The 19,383-nt window shown below is 30.0% G+C and overlaps 2 protein-coding genes across 6 annotated transcripts; both read left to right on the forward strand.

The window, feature by feature from the left end:
* The first annotated feature begins 6,211 nt into the window (after positions 1-6,211).
* On the forward strand, positions 6,212-9,985 carry LOC110660189 (elongator complex protein 4). 5 transcript variants are annotated; one of them, XM_021818393.2, is made up of 10 exons: positions 6,212-6,326; positions 6,445-6,498; positions 6,596-6,786; positions 6,937-7,160; positions 7,283-7,358; positions 7,833-7,989; positions 8,602-8,680; positions 8,948-9,107; positions 9,195-9,286; positions 9,487-9,985. In XM_021818393.2, the coding sequence occupies exons 3-10, from the start codon at positions 6,654-6,656 to the stop codon at positions 9,652-9,654; spliced, it is 1,089 nt and encodes a 362-aa protein (XP_021674085.2). In that variant the 5' UTR covers positions 6,212-6,326; positions 6,445-6,498; positions 6,596-6,653; the 3' UTR covers positions 9,655-9,985. The 5 variants fall into 5 exon arrangements, with proteins under 5 accessions (XP_021674085.2, XP_021674084.2, XP_057989721.1 ...); XM_021818392.2 differs by having other exon boundaries at positions 6,445-6,486; XM_058133738.1 differs by having other exon boundaries at positions 6,445-6,786.
* A 549-nt stretch (positions 9,986-10,534) lies between these two features.
* Positions 10,535-17,404, forward strand: LOC110660188 (putative ABC1 protein At2g40090). The gene is made up of 12 exons (XM_058133739.1): positions 10,535-10,788; positions 11,455-11,609; positions 12,496-12,621; positions 12,830-12,925; positions 13,042-13,142; positions 13,464-13,500; positions 13,820-14,038; positions 14,568-14,679; positions 15,570-15,661; positions 15,768-15,947; positions 16,101-16,214; positions 16,857-17,404. The coding sequence occupies exons 1-12, from the start codon at positions 10,605-10,607 to the stop codon at positions 17,061-17,063; spliced, it is 1,623 nt and encodes a 540-aa protein (XP_057989722.1). The 5' UTR covers positions 10,535-10,604; the 3' UTR covers positions 17,064-17,404.
* Positions 17,405-19,383: the final 1,979 nt, after the last annotated feature.

Genomic DNA, 19,383 nt, shown 5'->3' on the forward strand with positions numbered 1-19,383 from the left:
ACACATATATATAGGATTGAATGCTTATCACTATGTCAAAAGTTTAAACTGTTTTATCCTTACGCAGTGCCAACGATCCCTCCAGCACATGCTAAGGATTCGAACCTATGATCTTAACTCTTATACAAATTATAGAATCCAGCGCTTATCACTATTTCAAAAATTTAAACTGTTAACAGTAGTGCAACTCTAATTCCTTATAGCATAGCAGTCCAAGCGCTATAAGCTTAAAGGATTTGAACAAAATATTGACCTACTGAGTTATCTCCACCTAGTACCAATAATATATATATATATATATATATATATATATATATATATATATATATATATATATATATATAAACTTAATTTGGTAGTTTATCACCTCGTCCTATATTTGAATGGAGCCAAATGGTTTATATTCGTGTCAATGATTATCAAGAAAAGGTCATGAGAAAACTGCCAGAATGAAAACATCTGAAAGAGCAGGAAAAAAGAAAAAAAAAAAATTCAAATATCTTCCCTCATCTGTTAAAAAGTGCACAAAGATCATTTGTGGCAGGAAAATACAAAAACAATGAATTTGATGATTATATGAGATATATCTTTACTCGTTTCAATTTTATTTTTCAATCCTGGATTAAAGAAATGAAATGTTTATCTATTTGTTTTTGTATTTTCCTCTTCTTGATTGTTTCATTTTAAAATTTTAAATTTTCATCTCATTTAGAAAATAATATGCACAAAATTTAATTATAATTTTAGAAATGAATTTTGTTAATTTTATCTTATTTTATTTTTAATGTGTCACCTACATTTGTCCGAAAATGTAATCCTTTAATGTTATTATTTATCATAATGTCAGACATTTAATTTAATATCTGTATTTATACCAAGCTCATTTTTGAACGGGCTATTTTTTAAAATGTTTAATTTTTTAAAAAAAATATATAATATTTACTTTTATATAATATGGTTAATCTTACCATATAATTTTATATAACTTAGTTTTTATTTTATCATAAATTATATGATCACATGACACACTCATCGCACTCTCATATTTCATCTACCTTATTTTAATTCTTTTTTTTAAATAGGTCAATTGATAAAATAAGTTCAAACTTTTACGTGTATTACTCATTTTATTCAAAATTTTTAATTTTAGACAATTTAATTATTTCTAGAAAGTAAAAGTCAAAATTTTTAAATAAAATTATGAGTTTTAAATATTTTTTTAATTTTAAAAATTGTAATTAAATTGTATAAAATTAAAAAATTTAAATAAAATAAATAATACACGTAAAAATTTAAATTTATTTAACAAATAAAACTTTTAAAATATCACTTATCACTTTTTTTAATGTATTAATATATTAATATAAGGACTTATTTATCACATCAAAGCTTTTGACATAAACAGAAAAGGCTATCACAAGGCTAAATACCCTCCATTAAATTTCACCCTGCAAACAAGATGACACCATCTTCTATATCACAAAATCACATAAATAAATAAATACTAATAATCATCTATTATGTCATTGCTTTTGGCACAAACCAAGGCAAAATGTAAACAAAATAAGCATGCAACCCCATGAAGTTTTAATTATAAAAAAATTAAAAATCATTATTTTATACAAATTGTATATTTATTAATATATATAAAAAAATCTTAATTTGATTTTATTTTTCTCATTTGAAGCTGCCAAGCAGCCTTATTTTAATTTTTCGGGTCAAAACCCAGAAAGGGTTGATTCAGATTATTTTAATTTTGGTCAAAGATTCGCATTTTTATTGGTTTTCTTGTGAAGATATTTGCTTCTAGACCACCAAATTAAATCAAAGCAGCCGCAAGGAAACAGCAAATGGCAAGATATAAATGTACTTTGAAGCAGCCTTAGGCCGGGCCCGGCCAAGCAAAGGAGTCAAATTGCCTACCTAGATTTTGTGGCTCTAGCGCAGACATCTTGCAATGCAGCATGGGTATGGCTTGTAGACCTTGTCTCCTGGGAATGGACGAAAAATTTTTATTGAATTTAAATTTCAATTTAATTAATAAATTTAATATTTAAATTTAATCAAAATTAATTTAAAATTATTTATACATATCACAAATTCAATTATAAAGTTTTAATTAATAATTTATATATGGATAACTGCTAATTTTTTTTTACTTTTAAAATTTCTTAATTTTAATTTATATTATAAAAATTACTAATTAAATCATAAACTTTTAAACACTTATTAATTATATTAATTGATAATAAAACTGTTATCTCATTAGTAGAGATGCTACGTAATGATTACTAATTGTAATTAATATAGAAAAAAAAAATATATATATTTAAATAAAAGAAAAATATATTTAATTCAATATAAAACTTTATATTAATATATATTTAATAAGTTACACTTAAATGGTTATTTAATATTGACATATGAAACAAATTAAACATCTAAGATTAGGATACTATAAGTGACTAAAAACATATATTTTTTGATAAGAATATATTATTTTATTATATAATATGAATAATACTATATATTATTGAAATTACATTCTTATATAGCATTTAAATGGCAATTTTATTAGTAAAAATTATAAAATAATAGTTTTCTTAACGATGAAATATAATTGTTAAGGCTTAAAAAATTTAGAGATTAATTAATAATTTTTATAATAAGAGGTAAAATTACAAAAATTAAAAAAGTACACAATTTTTTTTAACTATCCCTAATTTATATTTTAAACTTTAAAATTTAAAAAAGTATTATTATGAAATATATATTACATTTTACATAAATGAATTCAGATGATAATTATTTAATATATAAAATAAATTCGATGCAAGTATTATTTCTTAATTCTAAATTAATTTTAAGTCAACGTATACATCATTTTAACACATCTTAATAAAATTTTATTCAATTAAATATTTTTAAAATAAGTATTTAACTAATTTTCATTACTAATGGTGAGTCATAGTCATATATATATTCATGACCAAAAGTGACTTAGCATCCTATTAGATGTGGGATGTCAATAACACACTTGCTATAAGGAATTATTGCATAGGATCAGTCCACATATGAATTAGTCTTCTTTTAGAATTTGTGAGTCCCTGAGATCCATTTGTCGATGTGGTGATTAGCGGATCATGCATGTGTGGGTTCCATTTGATATCAAGTGCATATTCAATTTAATAATAATTTTCAGTTAAGAGTCTGTATTTCTTATTTTTTTTTTATAAAATTTTTTTTCGCTTGCTATAAATTTAATAGATATATATATGATTTATCTATTAAATATATAAATTTTATATATTTATATTTTAAATATATATTAAATCAAGTATAATATAATTTTTATAAATTTATAAATTATCGTATTAGTGATGAAGTTAAAATATTTAAAAATTATATTATTAATTTGCTAATATTACATTAATGCATTGATAATTATTTAAATGAATTTTAAAATTTATAGTAATTTTTTTTTACATAAATTTTATGCAAACAAATTAATAATTTTGTAAATTTCGAGATATTATAAATCAATGAAACTTAATTATCAAGTGGGATAGACATTGTGAAATCCAAGTTTCCTTTCACTTATAGAGCAAGATTTTTCTTTTTTAATAGTACTTATTGAGCAAGGTTTTGGAAGTACATATATTAATCACGGAATCATCTAGAAGAACGGACAACATGAGGCTCCAATGTGACCCTTTGCCGCCATAAAAGAAAGCTAAGTGGAGGCTTCCACGTGTTACCAACATAAGCCAACGAGGATTGGCTTAGTACACCTTAGCCATTTGGTTGGTCCTTTAAGCTCTTCCTATTATAATTAACCACGTAAATGAAAATAAAAAAAAAAATAAAATTAAACTTCTCCACCTTTAAATATATAAAATGAATAGATTTTAATTTTAAATCTACCCATTTATTCATTAAAAGATTTACTACATTTATAATAAAAAATAGAAAGAATTATTTTTTTATATAATTTAACTTAATTTAGTGTCTGAAATTATACTATTTAATCGGTATAAGTCAAATTTCAATTATATTTTTTTAATTTTTTAATATTAAAGACTTATTTAATATTATTATTAAAATTACTATTAAAAAAATTATTTTTTTAAATATTTTAGTTAAAGAATATTGAAAAAAATTTAAAATTAAATTTAATAAATTTTAATAAAAAAATAATAAAATAATAAAATAATTTTTTTAAATTACTTTTTTAATATCATCTAAAATATATTTTTATTTAAAAAAATAATTTTAACCTTCTAACCATAATACAAAATAGACACTGAATAAGTCCATAACTTCCTATACTTAATAAAGTTTAAATAAATTTAAAATTAATTTTTAAATCAAATAAATTTATGTAAAGCTAAATAAGTTTACACCTAATAAAAAAATATATATATTTTTAATTTTTAATATTAAAAGTTATTTATCAATTATAATTAATATAAAATTTAAAAAAATAAATTTAAAAAATGATAAACAAAATATTTATTATTTAAAAATAAGAAAAAATAATATTTTATTAACAAATATGAATTTATTCGACCTAGATTCATTTAATTTAAAATTTAATTTTAATTTATTCAATATCATAAAAAAATATAATGACTTATTTGTCTTTTTTTTATAAAGAATATCTCTTATTATATAATTATTAATTATTATTTTTTATTGAATAAAAAAATAAAATAGGAAAAAAAAGGCTACGGGTTGCGGATTGGGGTGGCCCTTTCCTCATTAGTGAAGGGATAAAGCATGGGACGGTAATGGAGGTGGCAACGCGAAGTACACGCGGAGAAATTAATATTGCGTCTGAATGGGATGCATTGTATATTAAATAGGTGTCGCTTTCTAGAAAATGGATTTTTCTAATATATTATACTACTTTATATTTATTTATTTATTTATTTTATTTGATATGATTCGTTGAATGATGGAAGGAAATATCACATTATTAACTCATGAATTTGATGCATAATTCACAACCCATTAGGTCATTGATTGAGTCATGAGTCATGGGTGATATGACTTGCTTCAATTGTCATAAAATAATTTCACTCTTTATTTTATAAATTAAAATATAGTAAATTATACTAAGATTTAATAAAATTTATAATCTAATTTTTATATTTTTAGAATAAAAAAATTTGATTATTAACGTTAACCTACAACTTAATTCTATTATTAAAATTTTATTAATTTACCATTAATTTTAAAAAATAATTAAAATATTATTATTTATATTTTTAATTTAAAAATAATTGAATACATGAGATTTTATTTATTTCTAATTTTATTAATAATTTATTTTTTATATTTTTAAAATTAAATCTCATTAAATTAAAAAATTTTAAATTTAAATTGTTAAAATATAGATTAATTAAAATCTTTAAAAATTATGATTAATTACAAAATCATTCATAACTATGTACAAATAAGCCTTATAATATTGGTTCAATAAAATTTGAGAGACTAAATTATTTTCATATTAAAAATAGAGTTAAGGGTATTTTAGTCATTTTAACTAGAATTAAGGGTAACTTAACTAAAATTCTTGCTAAGTTATAGGTTTTACCAAATTTTAAAAATTAAATTACTTAGTTTTGAAAATACAATAACTAAATTATAACTTGTGTCAAATTCCAAAAGACTATACCATTATAATAATTTATTAATACATTTTACTTTAATTATATGAAAATTATTTCAAAATTTATTAAATATGAGATTTCAATTCAATGGTCTTAATCAGAATAAAATGAAAAAAAAATCTAATTTTTTATATATAAATAATTGCACAATATAAAAATATTTCGCACTAATAATTTATGAGAAAATTATAATATAATTTTAATTCATTATTAATAGAGCATAATATATTTTTTTTTCAAGAAACATATTTTGAACGTGAGAAAAATTTTAATATTTATATTTTGATGACATATATAATCATATTAATCATATGCTATTCAGAGTTCTATAATAAATTAGGGAAGTAATGAATTTATAAAAACTTTAAAATTAATAAATATATTTTTTAATATTTAAAATTGTATTTAAAAAAAAAGTATTTTTGGGCCTCTCAACTTTAACCCCAAACAGGCCATAGTTATGGATCAATGTGGGCTTAAACAAAAGTTAAGCCCACTATGCAAAAGAGCCCTGATTTGTATGTGGCTGTGTGCTGCGACTGGGCAAAAACGGGCTGCCGTTTTCGCTGAAAGACCCTTCAGCAGAATTTGAAGAAAGCGCAGAGAAACCTCTGTCGCGGAGCAATCCCTTTGGCGCTAGAAGGGGACTAGGTGAGACCTTTTAAACTATAGGCATCCGTTTGGCTACTGAGAAAGCGAGCGAAAACAAGTGAAAAAAAATCAGAATTTTTATTTATTGTGCTGTTAATATCTAGTTTTGTTTTAACAGATAGGCTTATTTCTATTGCATACCAGCTATTCGATGAAAAGCGTATGTGAATTGGTGCTACTTTCTTTATTGAAATTTTTTCTTGGATATACTTGAGAATTGTAATCGATTTCATATTGATTATGTTACCAACTGGGAATTGCACTTTCAGAGCTACTGGTATTGTGAAACCTAGTGAGAGAGAGAGAGTTTCACTTGTTGATGCACTAATGTCTGCGACTAAGGGCCGGACCAGTAGCTTCACTCGCAACGTATTAAGTGCATCTTCTTCTCAGACCCCCGGAATCAAATGTGGACCCAATGGCACATTCTTTGTTTCTTCTGGGATATCTGATCTTGACAGTAATATTCTGCATTGTTTTCTTTACTTTATTTTTCTCAGACTTCAATCTAGCAAATAGCAATAAAGTAAATCACTTTCATTTTAATTTTCTTTTCCCATATTTTTTGCTTGCTTAGTCAGTAACTTATTTTCCTGTCCCCAATGTTTAGAGATACTTGGTGGTGGGATTCCTTTGGGAAGTCTAGTTATGGTGATGGAGGATGCAGAAGCACCTCATCACATGCTTCTGTTGAGGAATTTTATGTCTCAAGGACTTGTTCAGGACCAACCCCTTCTTTATGCTAGTCCATCCAAAGACCCGAGAGGATTTTTGGGTACATTGCCTTGCCCCTCATCAAAAGATGACAAATTGCGAAATCATGATCCACAACAGGTGCTCCTCTTTGCCAATTGATTTGTACCTCTTCTTCTTCTTCTTCTTCTTCTTCTTCTTTTTGATATCTTTTCGATTAAAAGGTGGCTTAACTGTATGAATCTAATCTTGACAAATTTCAGGAGAAGGGATTAAGAATAGCTTGGCAGTATAAGAAGTATTTTGGCGAAAATCAGCAGAGTTTTGATGGACACAGAGGTAAGACCAGTTTCCAACCTTCTCGATTTCATTTATGGGTGTAGTAAGCTGATACTGCCTGGTATTGTTGGATAATATTGAGGTTAAGCCCTAACTTTTTGTGGGTGTATAACATTGATGGAATGATGTTTCAAGCAAGTGATTCAAAATAAACTTGTCCCCTGAGCAAGCAGATCACTAGTTCTCCGTGAGCTCAACATTGACTAGATATCATTTTTAGTTGTTGTATGTTAGCCAGGCAGTTTATTCCTCTTCATCTTTAAACAAGGAACCTTTTATGGTCCTTGCCAGGTTGTACAGGGATTTTAAATAATGGTATTGGTCTTTTGGCACTGTGGATCCTAAATAATGGTTTTCCTCTGTCCCTTTTGCATCTGGGTTCTGTTTTTAAATTAATTATTTCAAGCATCATCTCAGTTCTGTGGTGGGAATTGTGCAAATCTTGATGGGTCTTCTCACATTATTTTAATGCAGGTAGTAAGCAAGAGTTCTGTAATGACTTTGACTTGCGGAAGCCATTGGAGAGGCATTTTTTTAGTGGACAACGTGTGGATTGTGTTAGTGTCAAAGATTCTCCAAATCTTGTTGCTTTGCAGGACCGTTGCACCACATTTTTAGCTCAATTTCCTAGGTAAAACCAAATGCTTTCTTGATCATTGATCTTACAGATAAAATCTGGTTTATCAGTTATCACAAAAGGTCCATATATCTGAAGTGGATTAGTCAGATGTATTTCTTGCTTTATCATCTTGACTGGAGACTTTATGCATACTTGAATGTTGCCTTTTGTGTGTGAATGAACATGTGTCATAGTATGTCTTAAGAAAGAGATCAAACATCTTGCAGTTGTGAATAGGCTTAAATGAAACACATCAATCGATAATTTCCTTTATGTCTGTCACCTCTTCATTCTTTTTGGTACCCAAAAAAAAAAAAAAACTGTTGGCCTCACCTGTTACAAGGCCAAAGAACTCAAAATCTGTTAACGAATACAAATTAGCATGCTACAATTCTTTTTTTTTTTTATTATTGTTTATGTTTCTTTCATGTACTTGTTAGTCTTCCATCTTGCTTATAGCTCTGCAAATAGAACACAAAATTTCCCAGGATGTTTCTTCTCATTATTGCACTTGTTTAATATTGACTAGTCTGAAGAGGGTGTTTTTATTTATTTGTTTGTTTGTTTGTTTATTGCCTAATGTTTTCACATGCTATTCTTACTATCTGTTATTATAATCTCCAGAAACGATGGCAGTATTTCTTCGGTTGGTCGTATTGCAATTCAGTCATTATGTGCTCCACAGTGTACACATTCCAACATGGTCCGTGGCAATTATATTTTTGCACATCTCCTAATTATCTTAAAATTCTGTTTTGTAGTTTGCAGGGCATCTCTGTTAAATTGTTGAAGCTATTACTGTTTCCACTCTGGATAGGTTTTATTGAAGCAATCTTGTATTTTGTCGCTTTTCATATGGTTGACAATTATGGTTGCATTCTTCTATCTTTATTTTCTTGTTCCAAAGCCATCATGATTTCAGTTTCAGGAGGCATCGCCCATTTACACTTTTATGATGTTATTATTGCAGGAATGGGATGTGCTTTCCTTTATTAGTTATCTGAAAAGCATGCTGTGGTCTGCAAATGCAGTTGCTGTTGTTACCTTTCCACCTTCTCTTCTTTCAGAATCCTTCTGTAAAAGATGGCAGCACATGGCAGACATTTTACTTTCCGTGAGAGCAATCCCAGGTTTATTGATTTTCGGTTGTGCTATTGCATTATTTACTTCAATTGTTTTTCAAACTGCTCAGCAAATGTTTTCTCGATTTCTCATAGATGATGATAAGGAATTGGCAAAACTCCTTACTGGTTACCAAGACATGGTCGGCTTCCTTAATGTACACAAAGTAGCGCGAACCAATACTCAGGTACCGTTTTAGTGTGCTTTGCTGTAATCATCTGTAAAGTTGATTTCCCTCTTCTTTTGTGATGCTTGGTTTTTTACACATGGGCATAGGCATGCTTGTATGCATTGTGTGAAACTTTGCTTATCAAAAGACCCGTTTGATAGTTTGTTGGTAGTTATTGCATCAACCTCTGAGTCTTACTGATTTCATCTTGTCAACAGGTTCCTTTGATTCTTGAGGCAACAACATTCTCAATAAAATTGCAAAAGCGAAGGTTTTTGGTTTTAGAATGTCTAAATCAAGCTCCTATTGATGGTTCAAGTGGGGCGTCGTATGGAACATCTGGTAGTTGTTCTGGGTCCTCCAAAACTGGCACCCTCGAATTTTAATAACGTGGCCATATCACTGGCAAGTGATCCACCTCATAGAAGTCACACATTGAAAGCTGGCCATGAATGGAAGAGAATTCTTGAATTCAAACTAGCCTTCAACACCAAAAAGGGGATTAGTCCTACTGCCTGTTCATATACCTTGAATTTCTTAAGATCAATTGGCCCATATATATATTTATATGGAAAGCATGATGCATGAATTTTCATTATAGCTTGTGTTTAAACTAACTGCAAGGATTATTGAGATATATAGGATTTGTGTAACTTGAGTTGTAGTCTTCTCTGTAATGTTATATTTTGGTCCATCCCCAGATCTTGTTTTGCTCAATTGCTCTTCTTCCCCATGATTATCTATTATCACAGTTACAATTTTCACATCATAAACACTATTTAAACAATGGATTTAGAGAATTAGAAATGTTGAAGCTTCAACAGCACATCTGTGCTAGCAATCCATATGGATTTAGTTTCAGTCCATATGGATTCCATATTACTCGTTGGAGTGCTATTTCAAAGATTTTTTTTGTTTCTTTTGAGTTTTAATTAATATTCGCATTTTAAAAACAACTCGAATACGATTTAAATAATTAACTCATTTTAAAGACGCAAACAAACAACACAGTTAAATTCTAAATTTATGTTTGAATTATTTAATTTACCTATATTTAAAATAAATGCTATTAAAATGGATAAAAATTTAAAATTAAATATAGAGTTTTGAAAATAATAATAATAATAATTTCATTTCATTTAAAATTAAAATGAAAGCTAGGCCCAAGGTTATGTTTATGAATTATGAGAAATTATAGCATACATGTTCCTCCAATACGTCGTCGTAGTCGGCTTAAAATACCAAATTATACACGCTTAAAATACCACCCCGAGTGGGGGGTGGTCTGTTTAGTTCGCTTGTATTTGCAGCGATTTCAGAAAATATAGGAGGGAGAATGGCCACGCGATCTCTATGGCGCAGCCGGGCAAAGCTTGCCGTTGCAGCCACCGCGATTTTCACTGGCGGTGCCGCAGCCACCATTGCCAATTCCGAAGATCCAGCTACTGCTTTCAAGATCTGCACCACCGTCCCCGTCCGCCTCGCTCGCGATACCATAACTGCCGCCTCCATTGCCTTTGGTAACTCCAAAAAGCCTTGAGTTTTGAATTCTCCTTTTTATATTTCGTAAATGAAATTCTCTTCATTAAATTTGCTGCTCCTCTCAATTTGAGAGCTAAATTCTTAGTGTAACACGCACATTGAAGCTTTCTATTGTGAACCAAATCATGAATTTGGAGTTTAGATAGGTTTTTAGCAATCGAGTTATGAAGTTTCTAAGTTTGTAAAGGGGTTATTTAGCTGATTTGTTCACTAATTTCACGTTTGGTGATTAGTATGGCTGCTTTGTATGCTACAAAATATATATAGTTATAAGCACTCCTTTTGGTTGCTGGAAAGAATGCTATAATCTGGCTTCATTTAGTTCCTTGTTTGTCATATGTTATTGCTTAATGAAGCACTAAGGATGATATAATTTTGAGAATTTAGAATTTTGTAATTTCTTTTCTCTAATTGATTTCAGTGTTTCACATTTGCAAGTTAGATTATGACTTCAAACCAGTGTGTGGAGTTTTCATCAACTGTTCTGACAATGTAAATGTCTATGACAAGCTTTGTTATAGTTGTGAAATGTTTCTGGTTTGTAGGAATATAATTTCATTTATATTCTCTCATGTAGTCAATATGGACTTATGGATTTTTTAATTATATATTTCTAATTATGTCCATTTGTATGTTGTCACTAGATTATGAATATTCACTGTGGGGACTTCCAGAAGGAAGTGTTGAGAGGTCTAAAGTCAAACATGAGGTTCACCGAAGGTCAGCACATAAACTTCAGGAACTATGTTTCAAAAATGGGGGAATATATATCAAGCTTGGTCAACACATTGGACAACTGGTATGTTTCCAATCTACTTCCTTAAGGCTATGTTTGGTTCACCGTAATTAATGATGAAATGTAATAGGAATTACATTAATGATTTAATTAGTGTTTGGTTAAGTAAAATTTCTTCATTACAATGTATTCAAAATTACCTCTGTATTTCTCATTACTTGTTTGGATGTAATTCTTATTAAATAATAAAACCTATGCAATTGTGATTACAATGCAGCCACTTTCTCATCATGACTTTTTTTTGAGCTTTTGCCAGCTTTTTCTCTGCCATTTCCAGTGGCGATTTTTTTTTTCTCTACTTTGCCAATTGTGATTACATGGCCTAAAAGGCTTTTCAAAAAATTGATATACCCCTTAAATTGTTTAAGCTAATTAATTAGAAAGAATTAATAAATTGTAATAAAGGGATAAATTAATCTAATCAACATGAATTCAAAATTAAACTTGTATTGAACATTTTCTTAACTACTTATGAAGAATTTGATATTTTGGATTGAAACATCGTGTTATTAATATAAAAATGATAAAATTAATTTTGTGATGATGGTGATTGTAGCAGTGACAATATTAATAATTTTAAATTAAAGTAATATTAATAAAATAATATTATATATTAAAATCTTATTACTAATTTGATTACATTACAGACATGAAATTATAATGGTAATTACAATACATTTTTGTTCTTCCAATATGTATTATAATGCTTAATACATTGCATTACATTACAACTTTGATTACATTCCATTGCCTTACATTGTACTAAATATAGCCCAAGTGTCAATTAGCTTAAATCTAGTGTCAACACTTAACGGTTTGAGGTGCATTATTGGGTAATTATGTCATTAATCAAATGCAATCACTTAATGATAAGTTATTCTTTCTGCAGGAATATTTAGTCCCTCAGGAGTATGTTCAGACAATGAGGGAGTCAATGTTGAACAAATGTCCAGTCTCTTCATATGATCAAGTGTGTGAGGTTTTCAAGCAAGAGCTTGGAGAAACCCCAGATAAAGTATGCATCATTTGTCTCAAATGCATGAAACAGGCAATTAATTTCAGCTGCTAGGTTGCATCTGTTCAGCTTAACTTGAATGTCACATGTGGTTTTTGGTGCTTTCTGAGTGCTACATGCATCTTCAACATGATTGTTATGTCATTTATCTTAGTGGAGATTCTGTTCTTCAGTTCTTGATACTGAACCAAGAACTTTTCATGCACAGATTTTTGATGAATTTGATCCTGTTCCAATAGCAAGTGCATCACTTGCTCAAGTTCATGTTGCTCGGACAACTGATGGCCAAAAAGTTGCTGTGAAGGTTTTTCATTTGTTACATTTAAGCCAATAGGTTTCATATTTCTTGGTGGAATCAAATTTAATGCAAATTAGGTGTATTTAGGCACAACTTTGCCATATCATTTTCTGGATATTCAGGTTCAGCACACTCACATGACAGATACTGCGGCTGCAGATCGTGCCAGTGTGGAATTGATTGTGAACACCCTGCATTGGTTTTTTCCTTCGTTTGATTACAGGTATCCATTGTTGATGGTTTCGTATAGACTAACTCAACTAGATTAGGATTGAGGCTGAGTTCTGTTGTATGGGGTTTACTATTATTGTTCCTTGCTAACAGTTATACATACCGACTTCTTTCTTAATAGGGTACGCATGGCATGGTGATCTTGCATTTAATAATGCGTGATAATGATAATGTGCACTCAAATTTGGATCGTATAGCATATTTGTTCCTTTCATATTAATAGATGCAGCTTTTACCTACCTGTTTATGTGTGGGAAATATTTTGGTTTTACGCAGCCAATGTTAATTGAAAGTTCCTTGCTTCCATATGCAGATGGTTGGTTGCTGAAATACGTGAAAGTTTACCCAAGGCGAGTAGGTTTAACATTTTCTAAAGCTTTTTGGATTTCTACCACTTATATTTGTGTACAAGTTCTTTAAGAAAATGATGAGAGAAACTTTTAAATGAGCTTATGATAATTGTTTTATCTTCTGCTTTATCCCCCATTTCCCCTTTTGCTTTCTGCTTGTTTATATCTTGGAATATTATCTAAGACTTTTTATGAATTTCATTATCTTATTATTTTTTTGTGAATTTCATTCTCTTATTATTTTTGTCAATTTCATTAGATGCATTGTAACGAAAAAAGATGGCTCATTATTTTGGTTGGCTGTACATGTGACCATCAGGAACTGGATTTTGTGGTGGAGGCCAAGAATAGTGAGAAGTGTTTGGAAAATTTTCACAACCTATCCCCTCACATTGCACACTATGTCTATGCACCAAAGGTTCATTGGAATTTGAGTACTTCAAAGTTGTTAACGATGGAATTTATGGATGCTGCCCAAGTGAATGATGTGAACGCTATTGAAGGACTTGGAATTCAACCTAGTGAAGTTGCAAAATTAGTAAGTTAACGGCCTTGATATTAAAGGTTTGTTTTACTTGTTTGGTAGAAGAAATTATTAGGAAATTGGCATGTTTGATGGTTACCCCTGCCTCCAGAGGTCATTTCACCCCTTTGAAAAGGGCCCTATCATGAAAGTAGGGTCTTGGTAATCTGGACGTGGTTCTAACATTTATCATTTTGCATGAGACAGAGACTTTCAAGATTTGAGCTGTCATACTTTTGCTTCACTGCCAATAGTCTAGTATTGTGATTGGCTGAACATTTTGTATTATGCTGCTTTTGGGTGAAGGAAAGCAATAATTAACTGGGTGATAGGAACATGATTTTAGGACAATGGTTTGCTGTGTAGTGTATACATTCATGGCTTCTATGGAGTTGGGTAATTACTTCCCATCCTATAGTTTTTGGTAATTTCTAGCACTTGTATCATTGGCATTCAGCAAAAGCCAATAAATCTCTGAGTTGCAAATTTTGACTCATTTCCTTGAGATAGTAAGTTTGCTTATTTTTCACTTTTTATCGTGCAGGTTAGTCAAGCTTTTGCAGAGATGATGTTCAAACATGGATTTGTGCACTGTGACCCTCATGCTGCTAACTTGTTAGTTCGCCCTTTGCCTTCTGGTAAAAGGAACATTTTAGGTGAGGGCTTCCTTACAGTGAATTGCCATTGAGCATCTCTCTGTAATTCTAATGATCATCTCATCTAGAATTTTAGTTTAGTTTTAGTTTGAGGCAGCAACAGCAAGGTAAGGTTGCTCCATTTTGACTTGGAGGTCATGGGTTCAAACTGCAAAAACAGATTCCTTGCAAATGCAAGGGAATGGCTGCATATATATAACTTTCCTAGAGCCCCCATTGTGGGAGGCCTCATGTAGCGTGACACATAATTGTTTTAGTCAATTGCATGACGAACTCTGAAAGCTTTAGATGGAGAAACCTAGAGGAATGTTGTGACAATTATTTGAAACTTGAAAGCATAGCAGCATGCATTCATTCTAAAATTTTAAACAATATCTGAATGTTTTAAAACATTATTTTAGAATTTTTAAAATGTTTCTATGTGTCATTGGACTAAGGAGCATGTAATACATCCTGTTATTATCCTATGCCGTATATCTTGATGCACTGAACTCTACTTTAGTTTTGGAATTGCCAGCTTCATATCTGATGAGCTGTTAATGTGAATTGTTAAATTCATTTAGAACTTCAATAGTTGCATGGCAAGCTTGAGGAACACAAAGCTTGTAAAAATGTTGTTTCCTTTTTGTAACAATGTTTTCTTGCACCAACCTTCTGTCTTTCCTACATTGGTGGAAGGGGCCGAGAGACATTTGGTTTTATAATTTTTATCATCTTGATACCTGCTCTTTATGTAACCCATTTCTCTGCAAAGCTTCTTTATTCATTGACTGGTAATACTTTTTACAGAAAGTGTTCCTTGCAATGATCTTCTCATTAAATCTTATGTTGTCCATAATGTTCAGTTGGTTTCTAAAGCACTCATACTTAATGTTTTCCCTTTTATATAGGCAAGAGAAAACCACAGTTGATTCTCTTGGACCATGGACTGTATAAAGAACTTGACTTCAATACTAGATATAATTATGCTTCCCTTTGGAAGGTGAATTTTTGATTTTATTGAAAACCATTCTTCATCATTAATGCCCTTGCATTTTCCGTTGTCAGCGACTAGATGACAACTTTTTGATTTATGATGTTTTCTGCAGGCATTGATATTCGCCGATGCTAAGTCAATAAAAGAAAATAGTGTTAAATTGGGTGCTGGAGAGGATCTATATGCACTATTTGCGGGAATTCTTACTATGAGGCCCTGGAATAGGGTTGTTGACCCAGCTGTTGATCATTTGGTCATACAAGGCAATGACAGTGAGCGTTCAGAATTACAGGTATAGTTAGTCAATGGTTTATTCTATGAACTAGTCTTTTGCATAAAAGAATTTCTTCAAAAGAAAGTTTTGGGCTTTGGTATTGACAATTTCTTTTCATGATGATGAATTGAATGGTACCTAGATTTTTACTTGCTTTCCAATTTTTTGCAGATGTATGCATCTCAATATTTCCCTCAAATCTCAGAACTTCTAACGAGGCTACCACGTGTGATTTTGCTAATGCTAAAGACAAATGATTGTTTACGAGCGGTGAATAATTCCCTGGTATTGTACATTGTCGAACCTCAGTGTTGCCACCTAGTTTTTAGTGGTTTGCATATTATGTCCTCTCTAAAAATTAATACAGGGGGCCTAATAAAATTAGTTTCAGCCATGGATGCGTTGTCTTTACTTGTCCATCTGCGCATCCAAATAGGAATGAAAATGGCGCAAGATGGTAAAGTTAATTTCTTCATCCCTTCTGGGGAATTAGATTATTGTTTATGTTTTATCATCCGTGATGCTTTACTAATAGGGTATTTTACATGAGAGGAACACCCTTACAGGTTTATAAAATGCTATGATGTTTAACTATAAAGCACAATGATTATGGGATGCTGGAAGAATTGCATTCCTTGAGAAATTAAGCATGGCAGTTTACACGTGAGATGAATAGGTGTTTACTAATAGATTAGAGTCCATGTTGCTGAGGTATATAACTACAAGTGGGTACTCTCTGTCCATGAAATGGTGGATTCTAGACAAAGAATTAGGGAATCTGGCGATGTTGATATATTTAACTGCTGTTGTAACATCCACTATTTGATAATCAATTAAGTTCATTTTTCATTGCTTGGATAATCTTCTGCTTATATTAGTTATCATTTGATAATGAACTATTTGTTTGTTGCAATGCATGGCAAACAGTTGCAGGGATCTTCTCTTGAGACATTTTTCATTATTGGAAAAGTTTCTTCCAAGGCAGTTGTTGAGGCAAAGAAGTTACATAGGAAATCCTTATTATCTCGGCTACATGTATGGCTGGAAGAAATCTTGTTGGAGGCTCGACTTTTGGGAATGCAAATAGCATTGTGGCTTTTTCAAATCAGGAGAGCTTTGACTGATTTAAGCTAGACGTCACAATAAGCTATTTTCAAGGATCGAGCTTCTTTTACCATTTTTTCCCAATATACTAGCCCCCATTCTTTGTCTCCATACATGACAAAATGCAATAGCCTGCAGGTGTTTTGGACAGAGGTTAAACATTGATATTTTTTTTTTTTTGGGTCAGTGAAAGGGAACAGATATATGTTGTATTTATTCTTTTCCTTGATCATATAAACATTGTCATATCCTCTGGGGTTTAATTTAATAATGTATGCCCCAAAGCCCCATCAATGGGGCGGAGAGAACTATAAGGAAGTTACTGTTTTATTTGGAGTAATAAATGGATTATGAATCTGATTATTGGCTTTTGGGATTAGCTTAATTATGCGTTATTTCCTTTCGTTCCTTGCCTTAATTTAGGTGATTCCGAAATTCAGGAAGAAAGAGGAGCTGAAAAGCTGAGTATTGCTTCCAATTTTGTATCGATTATTGTACTGAACAATCAGGATACTATTTTTCTTTATAGAAAGATAAGGCTAATCGTCTATGTTCCTGTGCAGAAAAAGCAAAAAGCTTCTTGCTTGTTCTTGTTCATCTCTGTGCTTCTATGCATCGAATCATTTGGCAGCCAAAAGGTTGGTACTTCCTCTCTAACTTAGATTAAACCTGTTTCCATCTACATGCATGCACTACAAGTCAAATTCATCCTCACAAGCATGATGTTGTCCCCTTGTTGATGCAGAACAACTAAAAAAGAATAAAGAACTTAGAGAAATCAATGATCAATCATTGAAAAAGAGAATTAATTTTCAATAATTTTATTTAATTTTAATAAAAATTATAATCCAAAGCTATTGAATGATAAAAAATTAGCTTTATTTATAGAGTTTACAACTCTAATTAAATTATGAATAAAATTCTAATTTAATTCTAATTAAGAATATTAAATAAAATAAATTAAAAAATAATAGACTTAATAATAATAAAATCTTAAACAATAAAAACTTTTAATTTTTTTTAATTTTATAATAATTAAAATTTTTAAATAAAATTTTAAGCTGCCTATTCTGCATTACTTGTGCTATTTGCCCATCAATGGTCATTTGTAATTCCTAAAGTTATGGAAACCACGTAATGTTTGTGCAAAATCAAGAGAAGGATTTGTTGGTACAGGGTTTTGGTTGGGCCATATCGTCATTACCCATGACCTTTAAATGGCCTAGTTGAAGTTGAACAGTGTAAGAGACTTGGTGCTTGGCTCCTCTACTGACATTCACGAAACAAAACAAAAGAAATCATTGGAAAATTGCCCCTTGCCCCTTTAAAAAACTGATAGATCTAATCATATTAGTGTAGATAGTTCTTCTTTTAATTCATTGGAGAGGAATGCGCATGTCGTCATGTGGAGTTACTGTTCACTTTAGTTGCTAATAAGCTTGAGGATTTGCTGACTTCACCTGCAAAATTGTTGGCATTGGACAGTGACTCTTTCCATCGGGCAATTTACCATAGGGCCAATAGAGCGGCTTTAAAATTATTTATTTTTAAAATTAATTTATAAAATTAAAAATTATTATTTATTATATATAAAAATTATATTTTTTAAAAAATTTTTTGTTTATATTAGTAATCAACTCTTTCTCTCCTCGGCGTCTGTTAAAACACGTCTTTTGATAAGTAATTTTGAAGTGGTCTCATTTTTTTCTTTTTTTTTTTTCCAGCCGCCATCCTTGGTAAATTGCCCCTTCTCATTAAGTTGGAAAATTAGCCCACATCCTGGGCAAGAACGTTGCACCTATAGCATCCATATGACACTTATATAAGACTAAAGCTTACAATATCAAATGGATTTAGTTTGATGGTATTATAATTATTTATAAAATTATGAAATTTCAAGTTTAAATATTAATTAAAGTTAAATAAATTTAAAAATTAAAAAATTATAGTATATCATTGAATTAAATTGAATGGATTGAGATAAATAAATTGATTGAGATAAGAGTTCTTGACGAGTAAGATATATTTCCTTAAACTAAGATCAATAATTATTAAAATATTAGAACTAAACAATTGGGTAGATTGTCCTCCCCTTACAAGTATTTTAAATTCCTTACAATATTTAGTAGTGAGATAAGATATGGAAAATACTCTTCCTTGCTAACCTTTAAACTAATATATTATTGGCTTTACCTAACCGAGTTCTTAAGCCTGCCGAAGTATAATGCAATGTTATTTGTTTGATTTAATTTGATTAATTAGATTTTCTCATATCTCTCAGCTGGGTAGAGCTGAAGCCTAGACTGATAACATTTGCCTTTCTTGAGACTAACTCAACATGGTATATTAA

This window comes from Hevea brasiliensis, chromosome 14, assembly GCF_030052815.1.
Source record: "Hevea brasiliensis isolate MT/VB/25A 57/8 chromosome 14, ASM3005281v1, whole genome shotgun sequence".
Lineage (NCBI taxonomy): Eukaryota > Viridiplantae > Streptophyta > Magnoliopsida > Malpighiales > Euphorbiaceae > Hevea > Hevea brasiliensis.

Coding starts and splice junctions, on each gene's coding strand:
- LOC110660189 (XM_058133738.1), top strand. CDS start 6,567: ATGTTACCAACTGGGAATTGCACTTTCAGAGCTACTGGTATTGTGAAA. Junction 8,681..8,947: donor AGTGTACACATTCCAACATG/GTCCGTGGCAAT, acceptor TTATTATTGCAG/GAATGGGATGTGCTTTCCTT. Junction 9,108..9,194: donor TTCCGTGAGAGCAATCCCAG/GTTTATTGATTT, acceptor GATTTCTCATAG/ATGATGATAAGGAATTGGCA.
- LOC110660188 (XM_058133739.1), top strand. CDS start 10,605: ATGGCCACGCGATCTCTATGGCGCAGCCGGGCAAAGCTTGCCGTTGCA. Junction 12,926..13,041: donor GCCAAAAAGTTGCTGTGAAG/GTTTTTCATTTG, acceptor CTGGATATTCAG/GTTCAGCACACTCACATGAC. Junction 14,680..15,569: donor TGGTAAAAGGAACATTTTAG/GTGAGGGCTTCC, acceptor CCTTTTATATAG/GCAAGAGAAAACCACAGTTG.